Below are 20,076 nucleotides of genomic sequence, written 5' to 3' on the forward strand. Positions count from 1 at the left end.
GCACCTTCAGTGCCTGTGTTAACATTGAGTTTCTGTACCTGGGCTTCCATGGGGATTTGCAGGTCCAGGGGTGAGCCTCAGAGGGTCTGTGAGTGTCTGCAGATGCTCATCTTCATCAGAATGAAGACTGGTGGAACGCTGTGGGCCAGAGACTGGTCTGCGCCCTTCACTCGCATTAACTCAGTTAATTCTCACACAGCTGGGTGAGGTAAGGACTGCGCCACCCATCTTATAGGTGAGAAGACTGAGGATGGAGAAGTACACAATGGCCTGGAGGCACACAGTAAATTGTCTGGCCGAGACTCAGATCTGGACACTCTAGATGTTTCTCAATGTCGAATTCTGTGGATGTATTTATGTATATATATGCACATATGTGTGTTTATATGTGTATACATAAAATGTGTGTATGTGTATTTTTTCTGAGGGTGGGGTTCATAAATTTCATCTTATTCTCAAAGAGATACATAAAATCACTACCTTAGAATAAGAAAGTATTTATAGTTTAGTCAGGCAGATTTTAATTATTACCTATATATTCAATTATTACATATATATTTATACACACACTAGTTTCTTATAAAGTATTTTTGGTTGTGGTAATATATATTAACTGTTACTTTAGTAATGTCCAATTAGGAATGATTTTTTTGCAAACATGAAAGAGTATTAAGTAGAAAGTAGAATGTTAAAATTAATGATTCCTAACACTTTCTATAGCATATACTTAGAAATAAGTTTCCATCATCTTCTTGAATACTGTACCTATACTTTAAAGGTGCACATACATCCTGTACCACTCCCTATTCTAGGGCAAACTAGGATTATCAAAGTTTTCATTTCACTAAGAGCACAGGCATGGTGAGATTCACGACTGTGGCCCAACATTATCAGCCACAGTATGATTGGGAGGGTCATAGAACTGTTCTCAGAATGAGTGTACCATCAAGCTTTTTCTATGCTTTGTATCTGGCCAGTCATGTCCTCCTAAAACCAAGTCTCAGCTCCTCCCTGCCAATTACTCAAGTCAGTGCCTTTCTTTGACTAAGGCAGAAATGTTTTTAACAAGAGATTTGAAACACAGGTCCTGACTTACAACACGATTGCTTCAAAATATGGCAGGAAATCTGTGACCGTAGTGTTCCAGAACTACAGGTGTAGGTCAACTGTATGATCAATCCACTTTACCATATTCTGAACAAGACCATTCTTCAGCCTTTAAAAAAAAATAAAAGAAACAGCCTGTTTATGAGGTTATCAAAATTGTCCGGAGGTATTTCTGTTACTGTTTATGCTAAATCCTTTCTGGTACTGTTTATTAAATCAGTCCTTTTAGTTTAGTTTATTAATGCAAGCTGCACTGTGTTTTCTACTGCTTTGTTGAATAGGGAGGTATTATAATGAGAGAGATTATGTCTAGTTATAAGCTAAGAAGATAGCTAAGGGGTAAGGAACCTTTATGTAACAGAATAGAGATTGATACCTTGGGAAAGCTGCTTACCAGTGTATTCTGAGTACAAGAGATAATAATTAGTGTTTCCTCATGGGAACATTTCAGATGACAGTGTATTTATAGTCTAATTGAAAGCTGGTGTTTAAAGTAAGTTATTCTTTGCTTTAAAGATTATCTTTTAATCTTACTAAAAAATAATTTAAATTGAGTACTTTTTCCTCTACTGCTGCATTTCTGAATTAAGTGATGCTATTTAGCAAACGGGCTGCATTTTCAAGTCTTTAAATTGCCAGTGTGGGTCTAGCCACTTTTCTTCCCAAAAGTCCATTAAAAAAAAAAAAAAAAAAAGGCTGTGCAACTAAGAAAGTTTCGGAATTCTCGTGTGTGTGTATTTAGATAAAACAAATTCCTATTTGGGGGGTATTTTAAGCCTATCTAAGAAGAGAGGGATTTGCTTGATCTCTACCCTGTGAAGATTCAAAAGAACAGAGCAAACTAAAATTGATCTTTGTCTATTCTGTTCTTCACATATGTAAATGCTTGAAAAAAAGGTCTATTTGGCTCTTGATTTTTTAAATTAATTTATTTCTTTTGCTTTTATTGCTTTTCAGATAATTGGGGGGAAAGCCGAACAAGAGTCATCAGATAAACTAGAGACCTCTAATCTGGTGCTTTCTAGCATTGGAAGCACCCAAACTAATGGATCTTCTATTCCTGCTGAAGATAAAACCATTGAGCCACTTGATGGCACACAGGTGACTTCTTATAATGATACTGTCACACAATCCACATTCGCCAAGACTTACGATGGGATCAGCAGTCCGTCAATGATTTGTCAAAAGTCTGTGTACAGCACCCTTGAAAGCAAAGTTGATGTTTTTCATGCAAAAATGCAAACAAAAACAGGTGCTTTGCAGGGCCTTATCCAGCATAGCAGCCCCATAAACAAGGAATGTCAGTCATCGTTGGAAGGGAAGGATGATATGGGGTATGTAGTGATTAATCTGGAACCGGTTACATTCACTTTTGAAAACAACGCCTATGCACCAATAGAGACAGAAGTTGTAAATAGAGCTGATAAACCTACAGCCTTTAATGTGGAGTTGATTAAACAAGTATCACCTGCTACAAGCCTTAAACATCCTGGGTCTGCATTTGAAAAGGCACAGACACAGGGTCTTAGGGACATTCCCTCTCTGGCAATGTCAGGACAACAAGGCGCTAAGTACCTTTGTGCCTCCTCAGTGAGTAGAGAGACACTTGCTAAAGAAATGTGTTCATTACAGAAAGGACAGGCTGTTGCAGGCTCACCATCGCCATCTGATAATTCCCTGGTAACAGAGGCATTATCACTGGTTAAAAGTTCTAGTTATTTGTTACCCAGAGAAGACAGGAAGCTCTCTCAAGAATGTTTTCTGTCCACTCAGAGTCTCTTTAGCATCTCTTCGGAAGAGATTGTAGAGCCGTCCCAGCTTGAAGAAGTAGTCTCATCGTCAGCCTCTGCCCCCTTGGAAGAAAAGGATTCACTTGACTGCATCCCATCAATGAGGAATGCTTCGGATGGCTCTTCAGAACTAAAGAATGACAAGAGTGGTCTAACCAGTGAAAATAAGAGTTTTGAATCATTTAATTCTGCATTTACCAAACAAACCAACCTATCTGTGAATAGAGAGGAAGTCAGCCTCGAGTTATCAGAGGAATATTCTGACCTTGACCTCACTCTCACCATATCACCACCCACGAGTCCCAGGGAAGAAGCACCCGCTGGTGAAATGGAGCAGCAGCAGGAGGCCCCGTTACCCTGCTTAGAGCTTCAGGAGACAGCGGAAGAAATAATTGAGCCTGAAGAGGTGCCTGACGTGAACTCTGCTGATCACACGTCAATGAAACCACTAGAAAGTGAGAGAAAAGGTGATAACTTACAGACAGTGGCTTTCATACTTTCTAAAGAAACCTGTGCCCTTGAGGTTGCGGAGGAAGTTCATGTTGCTTCAGACTTCCCCTTCGGTTCTTTAATTGAAGAAGTGTCACCAGCTTCTAGCCCTGACTGCCAGGTACCAGGTGAAGAAGCACAACCAGCTCGGGCTGAATCCCCAAGTAGTTTTAAACTCTGTGGTGAACACTGTGAGAAAAGTGACAGATCCTCCCAGGTTGAGTCAGTAGATTTGGCCATAACAGAAAAAGAAAATTCTTTTGTTGGTCCCACCCATCCAGTGGGACAAGATAACTTAACTCAGATACAGCAAATGCAGCTTTCTGCTGAAATGCCTCTAATACTAAAAAATCACCCAGGAAGAAAAGATAGATTTTTAACCCTTCCTGGTGAAGTCACTGAGGAACTTGTCCCAAGTGAGTGTGGTGAGGGTTACTCTTTCTCAGAAAAGGTGCCACACCATGATGCAGAGTTAAACCAGCCTGCCTCAGCTGCCACATGCAGAGATTCTCTAGAAAACCTGGTAACATCAAGAAATCCACTGCAACCAATGAGTGTAGAGAACAGAAATCCCCACCTAAGTCATCTTGTCGTGGAGACCAGTGAGCCTCCGTTTAGCCCTCAGAAGATCCTTGAAAATAAGTCTTTTGCTGACACGTTTGTTTCTACAACCACACCAAATGGTGTGAATGTGTCATTAAAACAGCAGACCAGCCCTAAGAGCCTTAAGGAAAATGTCTCGAGCAGTGATTTGAAAATAAACGAACTCTGTTACATTCTGGTTAAGTCCTTGCGCTTTGGCCCAGTTGCCGGAGCTGAGGCTGTGCAGGCCCGCGGGAACCTGGAGCTCCCCGAGCCCACCCTCTCCTCGGGAGGGGCCACCCTAACCCACAGAGCAGGACCCAGCAATGCAGGGATGGAGTTTCAAACACAGGAAATGTCGGTCGTCGGAATGGCCAGTCTGCTCAAGAATAATGAAACTGGAGCTGAGTTATGTGAAACAGCTATAGATCTAGGAGGTGTCGGCTCTCAGCTGCACATCACCTCTTCAGAAGGCAGACACAAACCGGCCCACATGCTGCAAGATGGGTCACCGTGTGCAGGAAGAGATCTGATGAATGGTGGGCTTTTCCCCGTGTATTTACATGCTGATTCTAACCAGAATACAGCAGCAACCGGTGAAACTATCGATACAGAGCCTTCTGCTTCCTTTGTTCCCAAATCTTGTGCCCCTCTTGTTTGTGGGGTCTTTGAAGAGCAGGTGGAAGATAAGAGTGCTGATGAGGGGCCGAGGGCTGAGTGGGGCTCTGTGACCCGAGGTGGAGGCATGGATATCAGTGTGAACTCTGTCATCCATTATGAACCACTTTCTGGAGACTCGGATCAAGACACTTCTGGTGAGTGTGGGAACCCCAGATTAGATACAGAAGAGTCCTGTACTTTGCGATGTAGTCTCACCGAGAAAAAACAACGTACTTCCAGAGATGGTTTTGACTCTTTCCTGAACCTAAACAGTAGTGATTATGATGACTGGGGCTACTCGAGCCAGGTTCCAGGGCTGGAGACGGGCATTTCTCCCAGAAGCTGGCCTGTGGGATTAAAGAAGGAAGATAAGTGTGTGCCCTGTTACGTCCAAATCCGAGATCTCCGTGGGATCCCCAGGGCCTACGCTAACTTCACTGTCACTAAAGAGCTGAGAGACACCACGAGAACCCTGCATAGCCTGTGGAGGCACCCCAGCATCACGGCCAAGGGCGGCTTGCTCAGCTCCTGGACGGACACTTGGCAGGTGGCAGACGACCTCACCCAGAACACCTTAGATCTAGAGTATCTGCGTTTTGCACAGAAACTAAAACAAATTGTGAAGACGGGAATTGCTCCGTGTTCCGCCCCTTCCACCACCGTCTTTCCTAAGGAGCCCCCTCTCCAGGGTACCATGGGGGCTTTCCCTGTGACAAAAGTGCCCGAGTCCCCGAGGCTGCCTCCTTCCTCCCGTAGCAGGAGTCCCCTCATGGTGACAGTCGTGTACTCAGACCCCAGACACCAGAGTCAGCAGGCGAGAGGGCAGACACCCAGCTGTGTGGACCATTTCTCCTCCTCCTGGAAGGAGAGGTGTGGCCATGATAGAAATCAGCTCACAAACTCTGAACGAAATTCGACTGTTCCATACCATCTCAACAAACTGAAATATAACAGTACATTGAAAGAGTCCCGGAATGACATTTCCCTCATTCTCAACGAATACGCCGAATTCAACAAGGTGATGAACAGCCACCAGGTCACCTTCCAGGAGAAAGAGACACATGCTGCTTCTGGAGAAGCCGAACCCCGAGAGCTGTGTCCCTCCATCCCTCAGCCAGCCTCCTACGAGGACATGGTCGCAGACATGTGCACCAGTCTGCACGTCAAACTGGAGAGGGTCATGAAGAAGGCTTGTACCAGGACCTTCCTCTTCCACCTCGTGGAGACAGAGGACAAGTCCTTCTTTGTAAGAACAAAGGTAAAGTGCCAGATTTTTCTTACAGTTTATATTATTTTTATGGCTGTCTAAGTTTTTTGTAAGTAATACAGGATTCTCAGCTTCAGAAAGAAGCCATTGATATGGTGTTGCAGCTTCTCAGCTCAGTCTTTCCCTGCAGACTAAAGGTTTGGCCACAAGGATCTGCCGTTTGTACTCTATTTGAAGATTTGTATGATTTTCCAGAATTAGTGCAGTGAGTTCTTTTCATAAAACAGTACCAGTGGAGGCATATTCAATTGTACACACAAACACAGGCCAAAGGTAAAATTCAGCTTTAAAAAAATCTTAACCTGTGTTCCTCCACTAGTGTGGAGAGTGAGGGGAATCCAGGGTCCTTCTCAGGTGTGCGTGTTGGAGCCCCGCGTGCGCAGGTGAGGGGAACGTTGCCTCTCCTGATCCTCATGGTCTAGCGGGACGTGAGAAACATGGTAAAAGATACCTGTGCAGCTGTGGCAGGTGTGGCGGGGCAGGTGCGAAGATGTCATTCTGAGGGTGGCAGACCTGGTCGGGGGCCCAGGGACGTTCTCCTTCAGGTGAGGACGCCGCCCTCTCACCAGGTGTGGACGGGTAGACCAGTAAGAGTTCGGGTCCTGATGCCCGATGAGATTTGTTTCAGGTCCACGCGTGTCAGCCCTCGTGCTAAGTCCTGGGTTAAGTCGGGGTGGCTGCCCCGGGATGACGTGTCCCAGGAGACCCCTGCCAGCACCAAGCTGCTGAGGAGCACAGAGCGCCTGCAGATGTTTGCAACATCTGGGCTGAGTGACGAGCGTGACGGTCGCTATGACAGGTGCGCGGTGTGTAGATGCCAGGGCCGCTGCGGAGGAGCACAGGGCCCCAGACCGCGCGCTGGCCTCCTGGCGGGTCCTGCCCCACATCGGTCAGTGTGGATGTCGCAATCATCAGGCACCTGCGGGCCGAGGCTCAGCGCTGCCTGGGGGGAAGCACGGGGCCTGAGGAGGCTTCCTGAAGGGTGGGGGGCGCCCGGGGGCACGGCGATCACCGTCAGGGGTAAAAGGGCCACGTGGACGTCACGTGGGGGCACTTGGACTCTCCTGAGCTCCCTGCAGGGCACCGAGAAATGTTTCTGAAAGATGAGGAGCAGCAGCACGTTTGCACTTGACAGAGAGTGGTCCCTCCACCACATCACGGAGAGTGGATTAGAAAAGTGAGGCAACCGGCCTCAAACCGAGGCTTCTCCGTGTCGCCCGAGTCAGCAGTACGTTCTCCTGTGAGGTGGTTGATGGCTCCGGTTTTGTATCATTTAATATGATTTTTAAATAGTTTTTTCCAGAATTGTGGAATCAAGGATCCTTTTGTTGTCCAACGTTCTTCACAAATGGCTGCCATATCTGGTCTGCCCTCTGCCTGCCCACCTCCCCATTGTCTTTGTTGCAATTTCTGTGCCATTTTGGTAAGATTTTAGTTGAAAAAATAAAGCATTAAGTGGCCTTCAGTCTTTGGAAGGTGCTTAGCCTCCAAAAGTAACCTGGAAATTTATTTATTTATTTTAACCTTGAATTAAAGTTGATTTTCTCTGGCTGAGTAGATACGCCACAGCCTGACCTGCGCTGAAATAAGTCAGGGATCGACTGAGTTAGCACCATGGCCATGTCCTTGTTTTGCCACGTTGAGCAAAATACTTGATTTCTTTTTGCTTCCATCTCAAAAGCAACAATGCACTACCTTAGTTCTCCTGTCTTTTACAGAGAGCACAGGTGATGCTGGTTTTTATATGGGAGCCGTCACAGCGATGTTTATCGCAGTAGCACTTCTAGATAACGTGCTTGTTTCAGTAGTGACTGTATCATTTCATGGTAATATTTTATCATGTGGCCACTATTTACAACAGAAAATAACAAATTGTGTGCACCTTTAAAACAACTTCAAGTGAGAAAGTGGACATAGTATTAAAGTACGTTTGAGAATAAAGTGTGATCAAGAGCAAAGTGTTTTTAAAAAGCTCAGAAAGCTATGGTGGAGAATCCATCTGTCCTGGAGCATTCACCAGTGATGGGGTATCGGGCCCTGTTTACTCATAAGGTGATTCTGGGTGACAGGATGGCCCAGAATTCCACAGGAGCTGATGAAAATGTTGAACCTATCAGAAAATCAATTCAAATCGTTCATTAGTAAAATAGGTGAGGATTTATAAGGATTTATATTTAGATATTTTAAGGAGCTCTTTGTTAAAAGATACCTTGTCTGTAGGAATGTCTTTGAAAATACATCACCATACTTTTTTTCTCATTCTATTTTTAAATTTTTACTGGAGTATAGTTGATTCACTATGTTGTGTTAGCATTGCCATACATTTTGAGTGAAAACTTGAAGTCAGAATTTGAGTTGTCTTGAGATCTGGGGGGGAGACTGACCAAAGTAACACCCTATTTTAGAACGGAAATAACAAGGGATGGTCAGTGTTTTTGGTAAACCTCCAGAATCCTTCAGACAGAAACAATGTCAAAATCACAGAGGAGGACAAACAAGGTTAAGGAATTTCTTTAACTACACGAAGTTATCCTCCCAATGAGGCTTATTGCAGAACTGCTCTGTGGAACACAGCTGCGCCCCATAACCAGCCACAGTGTAACACCCAGCTCCCGCCACTCTTCAAAGCCTGGGTCCAAGCCACTGCCAGCTTCCAGAATCCGTCCTTGTTAACAATACTCAAAGTAATGCATAGGCATCGTGAGTATTGTCCAAAGTCGTAGAAACATTTTGACTGGAGATGGCATTTTTAAAGTAAATATCTGCCTCCCCAAGGTAACTCCCTTGAAGAGGGTGAGATTCATGTATGTATATTAGTCTGATGTTTCAGAAGAATCCACCTTTGATACTTTATGAACATGAAAGATTCATTACAAAGTGCTTTGCCTTTGAAATAAACTTCTAAATCCAGTTGTCAGTGATACCCAGGAGTCATTTTATATGTGAAAGCTCATCTAGTGATAAGATAAACTGCCATTTATGTTGCCTTATTAGAACATAATTTAGTAAACAGGATGTGGTCTTTGATATTTTTAGTAAACTGTAGAAGTAGTTCTGTGCAAGTATCCTTTTTTAAATCATGTCTATTTGTGAATCTTTCAGCATATTCTAAGGAAAGGAGGCCACACAGAAATTGAACCTCAGCATTTCTGTCAAGCGTTTCACAGAGAGAAAGATACGCTCATAGTCATCATCAGAAATGAAGATATATCATCACATTTGCATCAGGTAGGTTTGGAAGCAACTTTCTTACAGAGAAATGTATTCTGGGCATTTTTTGTTATTCTATAATTATCAGGCTCATCACTGCCTTTTTATTTAGGGAAGAAGTTAAAGCACAATACCATTGAATCTAAGTGGGAAGATAATGGGGTTGAGATACTGTACTACTGATACTAATGTTGTAATTTACCAAAGTATTTATAAGGCAAATTATGTCTCAGAGTTAAGAACATTTTCATAGTAACTAAGGGAGAACTTCGATGGAGAGAGACTGGTAAAATTTTCTCACCTGAAATATAAATCTACATCTGTTGATGTCTAACAGTAATAAATCTTGCTTTAAAAGGACTTGTGAAAATTTTCTTAACTCTTTGTTACCATATTTACCTATCAGTTAACTAAAAGGAATTGCTTGTCCCAAAACGCTCTGACATCGAGGCTCGGCCTGGGCATACGGTCCTGTGTCAGGAGGCAGGAACTGAACCCACAGCACGGACGCCACGTGAAGCGGGAGACTAGGGTGGTGGTGAGCTTGCCACCTGCCTGATTACAGGTCCCAAACCTCGGGTGTTCTCCCCTCACTCCATCTCCCACCTTTGGAGTTGAGGGACCACTTTGTAATTAACTCATCTTAATGAGTTTGCAGCATTGCTGATGGAGTTAAAATTCCTTACTAACTGACAGAATTACCAGTCAGTCATCAAAGTTAAAGGTATTTCCAGCTGTTCCTGAGTTTGGACACCCTTGAACAGAAGTGACAAAAGTGACCCAATGAACCTGTCTTCACCGGGGACCTTTTTGTTTCAGATTCCTTCTCTGCTGAAGCTGAAGCACTTTCCCAGTGTCATCTTTGCTGGAATCGACAGCCCTGAAGACGTCCTCAATAACACCTACCAAGAGCTGTTCCAGACAGGAGGCTTTGTGGTGTCAGATGACAAAACACTAGAAACTTTAACATTAGGTTTGTCTCTCATTTTCCTTTCTTATCTAGTCAAATCAATTTCTCCTTGCCCAGTGATTCAATTATTATTTCATCAAAAAGAAATTAGTGTCAACTCAAAATATGTCACCATCTGTTGAGGGCTTAATTTCTGTCATATGCTGTGCTAAATAAGCACTTTGCTTTTGACCTCTTCTGTATTAACCAATTACCTTCACCACCAAACCTCTCAGTAATGTGGCTAAACTACTCATACACATTGACAGTTTGTTATATTCAATTCCTCCCTTTGCCAAATCAAGTCAGCTACATATTTGTTTAGAATCAGCCCTCTTTCCTCCATTTCTGTTGCCATCACCCCTACCATTCTGTCGGTATCATGGAAATCTAAAAAATGGCTACTGGAAGTCTTCTCAGTTATCTGCTTAAACACTCATATATAAATAGTCTCTCGGGGCAATGAATTTGTCATCAAAGAATGTTAGAGCACAGGGCAGACACTTTATATACAATCAAAACCTGCCCAGCTCTGATAGCACATTACAAGTAAATATGGATACCACTTCTCCATTGAAGAGGAGGACGACGTACCTTAACAAGTATGAATGTTGCATAGAAAGTGGAGTTGAAAATATTGGTCGATTCTGTATTTAGAAGCCTAGACCTATCTTCTCTCTGTTGCAGCAGGAGCCCACCTTCATTCCATCCACAGATTTATACACACTCAGAGCTTTTAACTGCTGATGACTGCAGTGCTCCTCTCTCCTGCTAGTGTGAGAAGGTGGGGCTGGGTTGAGGGACCACGGGTTAAAGTGTGGTACAGCATCCTTCCTGCCCAGCTACAGGAGTGGCAGTGATGGTCAACACTCACACACGGGGCCTTATTCTTACAAATCATCATCCCTGGGCTGTGACTAGACAAGCCAAAAATCCTAAAATACATCTTCTCTCGTCAAACTTGTTCTATTCTGTAGTACAACTGAAGGAAATTGTCAAAACCCTGGAGAAACTAAATGGAAATGGAAGATGGAAGTGGTTGCTTCACTACAGGGAAACTAAAAAGCTAAAAGATGATGTGAGGTGAGACCTTTATGGAATGTGAGGCCTGGGTGTGGGGGAGGGTGGAGACACCCGGGTTCACCCAGAAAGGCTCCCTGAGCTCTGGACCAGTGTCATCCAAGTGTTGCCACAAGGTCCGTTTGCAAGAACATAAATCATCTGTATCACTGAAGGCAGTGTTTAGGCCTGTGGACTGTTTTTCGGGTTTTGTTTTTATAGCAAGGCTTTCAGTGCAGGAAGCTGTGTTTTGACCATAATCCAGAGTTTGAGTTGCCTTCTCCAGACCAATAGTGACCAAGTCAGACACACACAGGAATCCTAAAATGTAAAAAAACTAAATTCACTTATGGGTTTTTGGACATTTATTCATAAATTAGGTTGCTCCAGTTATAAGGACAGAAAAATTGAGACCAGCATGTAGCCTTAAGTTAACTCAAATAATAGACTAGAAACAGGCAGACCCCCTTCAACGAAGAGACTTGGGGCCCGCGGGAGGCCCTTCCGTATCAAAGATGGGCCTGCAGGTTGTAATGAGACGAGAAAATGAGTGTGGGAACGCGGAGGTGGACTGGGGGAGTCTACAGATGGGACAGGTCATCTGTCACAGGACTGTCCTAATAAGTTCACACATAGGAAGTAGACAGTACAAACCCACTTTAATGATGTGGAAGTTGAGAGACAGAGGATGCCAGACCTGACCCAGGCAGACAAGGAGGAAGTCAAGAAGCTGGGCTTTGACCCGGAATGTTCGTCTCCGACCTGACAGTTACCTTCTGTTGGACCGCACTGCTTTCTCCAGAGGAAGACAACTGAAATTGTGGATGTGCACGGGATCTCGAAAGATGGCCGAGAATAGCAGCTGGGGAAAGGCTTGCACTTAGGAGAGGAACTCGTACAGGAGGAAAAGAGGGAGCGGAACGGAGAGCTGAGACTGCCAGGGAGGAAGGGGCTCCAAGGGGCCCTCACAGGGCTTAGTTAACACAGCACTTCGGAGGGAAGGTGCAGCTTCAGGCGTAAGTACAGAAGCAGATGAAAGCTGAGGTGACAGAGCACACCTGCTAAGACCGGTCAGTGGAAGTTAATTCAGCTGCACAGGACCTCGCCTGAACAGACACGTCACTGGAATCTCTTCACATCAGGCTAGTCTCAAAGAGTGAGAACTTTTCAGAAAACTTATCGTATCCTTTTGCCCTTGGAGGCGGGGAGAATTTGTCCAAAACTAAAATGAAACACAACAAAAACCATACGTGGTTATCAGTAGCTACAAAACCATCCTCTACTTCATCTCTAGGCAGATACAGGACTAAATAGATACATACTTTTAAAAATATGCAAAATAATGCCACACATAGCATAAAATAGTAATTAGAAGCATATAAAAAATTTCTGTTCACAGTGATCAACTATGTACAGTATGATGCCAGGCATATAAATTTACACGTATGAAGGATAAAACCTGGAAGGAAATTCATCATGATGCAGTTCATGGTGTGACTAGAGCTATGGGAATATGCAGGCTTTGGGTTTTCTCCAGCAAGCAGGAGCGAGGGTGTGAGTACTGGAGGGGCTGCAGGATGGAACATTTTCCTCTAAAAGGAAGAATAAAAGGCAGAAACAAGATTTAAAGTGAGGTGAGAAAATTCTAGCTGTTAGATGATCTTAATGAAGTTGGTGACTATCTAACCAAACAGAAGTAGAGTGGTTTTGGAGAGCCAAAGGCCGGGAAGCACTGCCGTATGAGACAGGATGCAGGAAGGGGCCTGCTGGGAATGAGTGGGAGGCTTGCCAGCCACATGGCTAGAAGCAGTGTTCGATGACCATGTGCTGTCCCTCCTGACGGAACGAGGAGCAAGTACATTCAGAATGTTTTGAGGGAACTCGACAGGACAGTGACATCTGGGAAGCCAAGTGTGTCGTACAGAAGAACAAAGAAGGGAAAAGGAGTTTGACTAAGTATAGTGAAGGCCAGAAAAAGTCGAGGAATAAAGCAACTGAAAATTAAGATACAGAAAATCTTTCACAAACTTAGACTTATCTAAATTTAACATTTTTGTGTATTTTTCAGAGTGGATTCAATTGCACATAAAAAGAACTTAATACTGAAATCGTATCAGAGTGCAAATATCATTGAGCTGCTTCATTATCACCAGTGTGACTCCCGATCAGCAACAAAAGCTGAGCACCTGAAATGTCTGCTAAACCTGCAAATTCAGCATGTCCACGCCAGGTTTGCCGTCTTCCTTACAGGTAAATTCATAGCCTTAGTTCTAACTTCCATCAACCAGTTAACACCCAGTAGGTCCACTCTAGAAACATCCTTCCAAGCGGCGTCACTGGCGGCCAGGAATAAACGCACATGAGGCTGGGGCAGCAGGTATTGTGGGTTTTGTCCTGTTAACAGAAAAAACAAACAAACAAACCCTGTACCAGATCTGTTAAGTGTAACCATCTAAGCTTTTAAAGAAGTGCCCATCAGTGGTTTCAGCTCCCTCCCTCCCACCACCGCCCATGGAGGCGGCTGCTCCCAGAGCTCCAACCTCATTCCTTCCTCAAAACAGGCTTGCTTTTTCCTTCACGTGTATGAGTCTTTTTTTTCAATAAAAGGGATTTTGCTACTTTTTAAAAATATTAATGAATTTTTTCACCAAAAAAGGTTGTTTTTCTTTTTACAGAAAAGCCTGTTGTCTCCAGAGAAGTCTTTGAAAACAGTGGCATCCTTGTTACAGATGTAAATGACTTTATTGAAAATATACAGAAAGTAGCAGCTCCGTTCAGGAGTAGCTACTGGTAAGAACACTTGTGACTCTCTCCCACGTGAGCTGCAACTGACAGCAGATGCTGACATCTGTGTCTGCGGGAAACCAGTTGCTCAAAAACTTTTGTACGTCATGCTGTAAATTTAAAGTTTTGTTTATTTAGGGGTGCTGCCAGTTTGGCATAAATGGGACTTTCTCAAGTATCACTAATGAAATAACTAACCTACTTTCTAAATGAGTGTTTTCACCTGCAGTCCATCTGCTGCCAGGACGGAAGACAATGTAGCCTACATGCATAGACATTTTCCCCAGTAGGTAGCATCCTATTTATGGAGTAGTTCTTGGTTATTTTATTTTAAAGACGGAATTATCAATTTTGTATTTATCCAGGTGATTTAACTGCAGCTTACCTAGACATCGGTGATGCCAACAACAAATTAGTATTTTCCCTTTTCTTTGAAAACCTTTGGTTTTTCAAATATGAGAAGACTGTTCTGTGTATCTCAGTGTTCTACAACTTGGGGGAACATTTTTCTTCATGTTTTACACATTGCCAGAATGTCTAACTTTGCTGTCTGACTTTGTTCACAGCAGCACTGTAGTTTTCCGTCAGTTTTGGGTTACAGTGTTCAGTATTATTGTTTTAAATTATTTTCATTTTAAGCAGAATAGCTTCAAAGCTATTAACTGAAATTAATGATAAAAATAAGAATTTCACAAGTGTACTCAACTGTAGCAAAAATAAGTCTGTTTTAACCAGTAGCTTTGTTTTTGCACGTTAAGGTCAGAAATGCACATGTAATGCATGTTATATAGCCTGTTTTAAAGGTTTTACCACCTGTGTAAAAACTAAAATCTTCAATGGTTTTATCTGCTGTTACTCATGCTACACTACATAAACATTTTTTACCTAAATGGTACAAATTTATAAACTGTCATTTTCACTTACTCAGTTTTTGTAAACAGCGCACTACAAAAATCAACCCTCTGAGGAAGAAATAATCATTTATTTATATTAGAAATCATTTCTACAACAATCTTTAAAACTCAAAACCAAGCAAAAATATTTAAGATACATAGTATCTATTTGGAACAAAGGTTTTTGTAACTAATTGGTTTCAATAAAGACAACTACAAATCATTCCACTGCTTCTGCCATGATTTTATAGCAAATATTAAATTTGTAAGAGAATGTCTACAGCAGTTTAAATTTTTTAGGCCATTTAGCAGAATAAGTAGCTTCTAAAAGAATCCTACCACTTACCTCACTTTGGCCTCCATCTGTCAAGCCCCATCCCTGCAGGCCTGCCCGGTGCTTTACCCTCCCTCGTGCGGTGCCGAGCAGCAGGCTCCAGCAAGAGGACACTTCACAACTCTCCGCTCGGCCCTTCCAGGGGGTCATGTCAACCTGCACAGGAACTTCCCTCAAAAGCCATTTATCTGCTTTTATACTCCCCCTACAGAACCGAAAGTGTTCCTTTCCCCTCGTTATGTTCTTAGGAGGAGGAAGAATGACTGAGTTTTAATTATTCTCACCCTAGCTCTTGCTTAGAGACCCACTCAGCTGATTTTTACCCCAGGAATAAGAATCTGATAGGACCATAACTGTATTTGGTACACTGAATTAATTTAAAATTACTACGGAAAAGGAAAGTAACATTTACAGCACACCTGCCAGCCGTGCTCCTCCCCTGAAGAGCCTTCCAGCACCCATGAGGCCGCCCGTTCTGTAACTGAAGGCTTAGCCAGGCCACAGAGGAGCAGGTGCCTCCAGACTGAGCTTCTGCAGAGACTGCCCTCATCACCTTTGTGCCCCGTTGGCCTGGCACAGAAATGTTAGTTGTTCCAATAAATACACCGAATGCAGAATATGAAGACATCCTGGTGCTTCCTTCATATTACTAACCCAGCTTGTGCCTCCACCTGCGTTAACGGTTCACAATGTGAAATACTACAGGAAAAGAGGGGAAAGGCCTGCTGGAATTTTAGATAATCTTATGCAAAGGAAGCAGTTCTTTTCAACCAGGGTGATCTAGGGTTGTCACGCCAGGGAGGTGCATACAATGTGCAGGACAGCCCACCTACAACAACAAATTCTCCAGCCAAAAATGGATAGTGTGAGATTGAGAAAATGAGCTAATCACTTGGATAATCGAAGTTATTATTACCCTAAATCCTTTAACAGATCGCCTACCTTAGTCTATGTCCTTCAGACTCAACTTTAAAAGAGAATACAGTTGCAATGTCCTCATTCCTCCGACATAAATGACAGACTCAACTATAAAAGAGAATACAATGTCCTCGATGTAAATGACAGCACATACAGTGAGGCTTGTAACAATCAAGGGGAAAAGGAGGTACCACTAAAATCTATGTCTGTCTACAATCTGAATTAAATGAAAATACTGGGACTTCCCTCATGGCACAGTGGTTAAGAATCCACCTGCCAATGCAGGGGACACGGGTTCCATCCCTGGTCTGGGAAGATCCCACATGCCACAGAGCAACTAAGCCCGTGTGCCATAATTACTGAGCCCACGTGCCACAACTACTGAAGCCCACGCGCCTAGAGTCCATGCTCCGCAACAAGAAGCCCCCACACCACAACGAAGAGTAGCCCCCGCTCACCACAGCTAGAGAAAGCCCGTGAACAGCAAGGAAGACCCAACACAGCCAAAAATAAAATTAATTAACTTATTAAATAAATATATTAAAGCACCCATTCCACCGGACGTCACTTACTCTCTGATGGGAACGAATCCTTGTTCTAAACCACTACTAAGGATATCTAAGAGAGTCTAATAATTATATTGTATCCAGAAGTAATTCGAAGTCTACTCACAGTGAAGCCAGATGGCAGCGCTCCACCATCCACTAGGGTCTTCAGCACTCTTCACCGGCATCCGTTTTCAGCTCTAGCGAAGGAGATCATTGAGCAGCTGCGTCAAGGCCAGTACAATACTTACTAGCTCTGAACTGTCAGGACACAAAAGACCAACAAGAGGGAGCTGGTTTCCAGAGTTTGGCTTTATTTTGCAGTACAGAAATCATGTGGAGCCATTGTGAGACAGACATCATTGAAGCAGAGGCTCGGTCAAATCAATACTGCGTTGCAGCAGCTTGGTCCGTTGAAGAAGCCACACCTGGGATACAAAAGCAGCTTCTACGTTTACCTGCTTTATGACAGGTTCTTTCCCCTCTGCTCTCATCAAATTTATTAGATTAAAACACCACACACAGGCTTCCTCCAAAATGACTCTCAAAGTCTGGAGTTTGGTTAGAATTGGAGGCCCACGTAAACCAAGCTTGTGGCTATGCTGCCTGGGCACTGTTGTAACACTTGATGTAAATGTAAAGGGGTGGGGAGGGGTGAGGGATGCTGTCCCCAACAATGGAACATTCGATTCCGTATCTCCTTCAGGTCAAGAGGACAGATGGCACGCAAACTGTACTGACACAGCTCTTGAGCAGCAGAAGCTCATAACTGCAAAGGCTACACTGATTAAAAGATACAAATACTGTATCAAGTTCTCTGTATCAGTATCACAATGTTTTAAAACTGATCCTTCACTAGAAAAAACAAGCCAGTATTGGTTAAATTGAACAGAATGTGGGAACCTGCCAATTCTGAAGAGCCACTCCATGAAAACAAGTTAACACATGATATTAGAAAGGGGAGGAATATGTACTGTACAGTGCTCCGCAATCTCTCAGCTTTGATTACAAAAGCAGGCCTTACAACATTGATTTCATACAATATGCATCATTTGTCAAATTTTAAGTTTGTCCTAATTAGATGATAACATGTACTGCTGTTAGTCTTCCCCATAGATGTCATTTTTCTTGCGCTTCATTTCCTCAAAGTCAAACTCGGATCCCATCATCCTCTTATAGATGTCCTTAATGTCATCACAGGTTGTCTCAAAGTGAGTTGTGGCATCATATGTACGGGATATAAAGATCTGGAAATGAAAGTCACAAAGACTTAAGACTATTTAGTGATGTCTCCCAATAAAGCCTGGTAATTACCCTTTTCAGATTGCCACTCACCTGGCTTTCTGTTCCCAAATCTTTTGGTACAAGGAGGTCACTGATGCTTACGAATCTGGAGAGGAAAAAGAATTAAGTAAGCAGGGAAGTTGACACGCCCACTCACTGCTTTGCCTGAAATTCAAAACCCAGGCTGGTAAGAGATGATGGCTGCTCTCATTGTTCCCATGGGGTTCTGCTCACCATGGAGCCAAAGGCAGTCCTGGGTTTGAGCTGCTATAAATGAACGCATCACTTACTTCTGCTCAATTGGTTCCAAGAGTTCCAGAGCTGGTCTGATTTCTTTCTCGGGCTCCTTGGTCTCCACGGTTGTGCTGGCGATGGCAATGTACTTGCCCTGTGCGGCCACATTGTGTGCAGAGGAGATCATGCAGACATAGATATCTGCAAGCAAGCAAAGCCACCTCACTGCCAGGGTCTTTAAACCTTGGGCCTGTGTGTGCACTCAGTTTCACCCATACTTCATTGAGGTGTGAGTTAAAATTACTTGGAACAGACTGGATCTTCTAAGCTTAAGTTCTATATGGAGACAAACAAGGTCATACATAAAATATACAAATATTCAGCAACTCTTAGCCTACTGGCGATAAAGGATTTATGTGGCAGTGAACGGTGGACGGGGAGATGACATTCTCTACCCAGATGTCACAGCTCACTGTGGAAACCTGTCTTCCTCTCTGAACCCTGCATTTAGAAAGGTTTTGAAGAGCTACGATAGGATTTATTTAACTCCTGATTTCTCATTTTTTAAGTGATATAAAATTGCAAACACAATAAGCTATTCTTGAGTTGGCATAAGCTCATAATAATTCCATAGATTCTACCTGTCTGTACACCACTAAGTAACTACGTAATTTCCAATATAGAAGATAATTACTGGGCTCCCTTTACTCTTTTTACACTCTCCCTGATCCTGAGATCTACTTGGGAACCCTTGAAAGATTACTTTCGTCTGTGTCTCTTAGTTCTCATAATTTCTGTGATTTCGTTTCTTACATGGAAAAAATTAAAAGCTTTAGGGCTTCTAACTGAAAGGAAGATGGGAAAAGCTAGTGGATGAAAGAAAACTGGTTAAAGCAAACAGATTAGGAATTACAATTTCAGAGCTAAGTCCTGATCTTTTTTTTTTTAATTTATTTATTATTTATTTTTGTCTGCGTTGGGTCTTCATTGCTGCACGCGGGCTTTCTCTATTTGTGGCGAGCAGGGGCTACTCTTCGTTGCAGTTCACAGGCTTCTCATTGTGGTGGCTTCTCTTGTGGCAGAGCACGGGCTCTAGGTGCGCGGGCTTCAGTAGTTGCGGAGCGTAGGCTCAGCAGTTGCGGCACGTAGGCTCAGCAGTTGCGGCTCACGGGCTCTAGAGCACAGGCTCAGTAGTTGTGGCACACGGGCTTAGTTGCGCCGTGACATGTGGGATCTTCCCAGACCAGGGATCAAACCCCTGTCCCCTGCATTGGCAGGCGGATTCTTAACCACTGTGCCACCAGGGAAGTCCTGCTAAGTCCTGATCTCAATCAGAGAAATCCAAGCTGTTTTCTAGCACATGGCTAAAATCAAATCCAAGTATTAACTTGACAAATCACGACATAAAAGCAGTGCTGTCATCAGCTCAAAGTAACAGTGAAATCAGGTCAACTAATAAGCATGAACCTCCAAAAGCACAAATGTTCAAACCAGGCAAGACTGCCTGCTCATCCAGTCCAGCCTCTCAGTTCTACAGAAGAAATGGAGGCCCAAAGAGGGGGTACAAGTCCAAGGCGAGGCTCCTAGGCAAACGTTTCCATTTCAAAGTGGTGACTTAGGATCTCTATGAGCTAAAAGGTTTGGATACATCACATTTTATTTTCCGTATGTAAACTAAAGTCTCTTCACTATAATAGAGCAGATAAAATTTGGAATTTCTACACACATCTGCTTATCTTCAAAACTGACCTGACTTCCGATTGACTTGGTTCTGTGGAATAATGATCTGGCAGGAGTTGGCATCGTTGGTGTTCTTGATGGGGTGGTTGAGGATGCAGATGACTCTAATCACCTGGCCCACTTTCTCGACTCGATCTTTCACGTAGCTGGGATCACAGATGAGCTGCTTACAGCGAGCGATCTGTAACAAAGCATTAAAGACTTTCTAATGGGTAAAATGATGCCATCGTT

General features: G+C 43.4%; 2 protein-coding genes across 5 annotated transcripts in view; one reads left to right on the forward strand and one right to left on the reverse strand.

Annotated features, from left to right (window-relative positions):
- The window catches only part of TASOR2 (transcription activation suppressor family member 2), a 69,782-nt gene extending 54,783 nt beyond the window's left edge, over window positions 1-14,999 (forward strand). For all 4 annotated transcript variants that reach the window (XM_060097564.1, XM_060097567.1, XM_060097565.1 and 1 more), the window contains 6 exons: window positions 2,065-5,886; window positions 8,998-9,123; window positions 9,925-10,078; window positions 11,032-11,137; window positions 13,182-13,363; window positions 13,789-14,999. In XM_060097564.1, coding sequence (XP_059953547.1) covers window positions 2,065-5,886; window positions 8,998-9,123; window positions 9,925-10,078; window positions 11,032-11,137; window positions 13,182-13,363; window positions 13,789-13,907 — 4,509 coding nt within the window. In that variant the 3' untranslated portion in view covers window positions 13,908-14,999. The remainder of the gene's footprint in view (window positions 1-2,064; window positions 5,887-8,997; window positions 9,124-9,924; window positions 10,079-11,031; window positions 11,138-13,181; window positions 13,364-13,788) is intronic.
- Window positions 15,000-16,881: 1,882 nt separating this feature from the next.
- Window positions 16,882-20,076, reverse strand: part of GDI2 (GDP dissociation inhibitor 2) — a 45,715-nt gene continuing 42,520 nt past the window's right edge. Inside the window, exons 8-11 of the mRNA XM_060097568.1 lie at window positions 19,855-20,026; window positions 18,162-18,306; window positions 17,923-17,977; window positions 16,882-17,834 (exon numbers count right to left, since the gene is read on the reverse strand). Of these exons, the coding sequence (XP_059953551.1) occupies window positions 17,688-17,834; window positions 17,923-17,977; window positions 18,162-18,306; window positions 19,855-20,026 (519 nt within the window). The 3' untranslated portion in view covers window positions 16,882-17,687. The remainder of the gene's footprint in view (window positions 17,835-17,922; window positions 17,978-18,161; window positions 18,307-19,854; window positions 20,027-20,076) is intronic.

The sequence above is a fragment of the Mesoplodon densirostris genome, chromosome 4, assembly GCF_025265405.1.
Source record: "Mesoplodon densirostris isolate mMesDen1 chromosome 4, mMesDen1 primary haplotype, whole genome shotgun sequence".
NCBI lineage: Eukaryota > Metazoa > Chordata > Mammalia > Artiodactyla > Ziphiidae > Mesoplodon > Mesoplodon densirostris.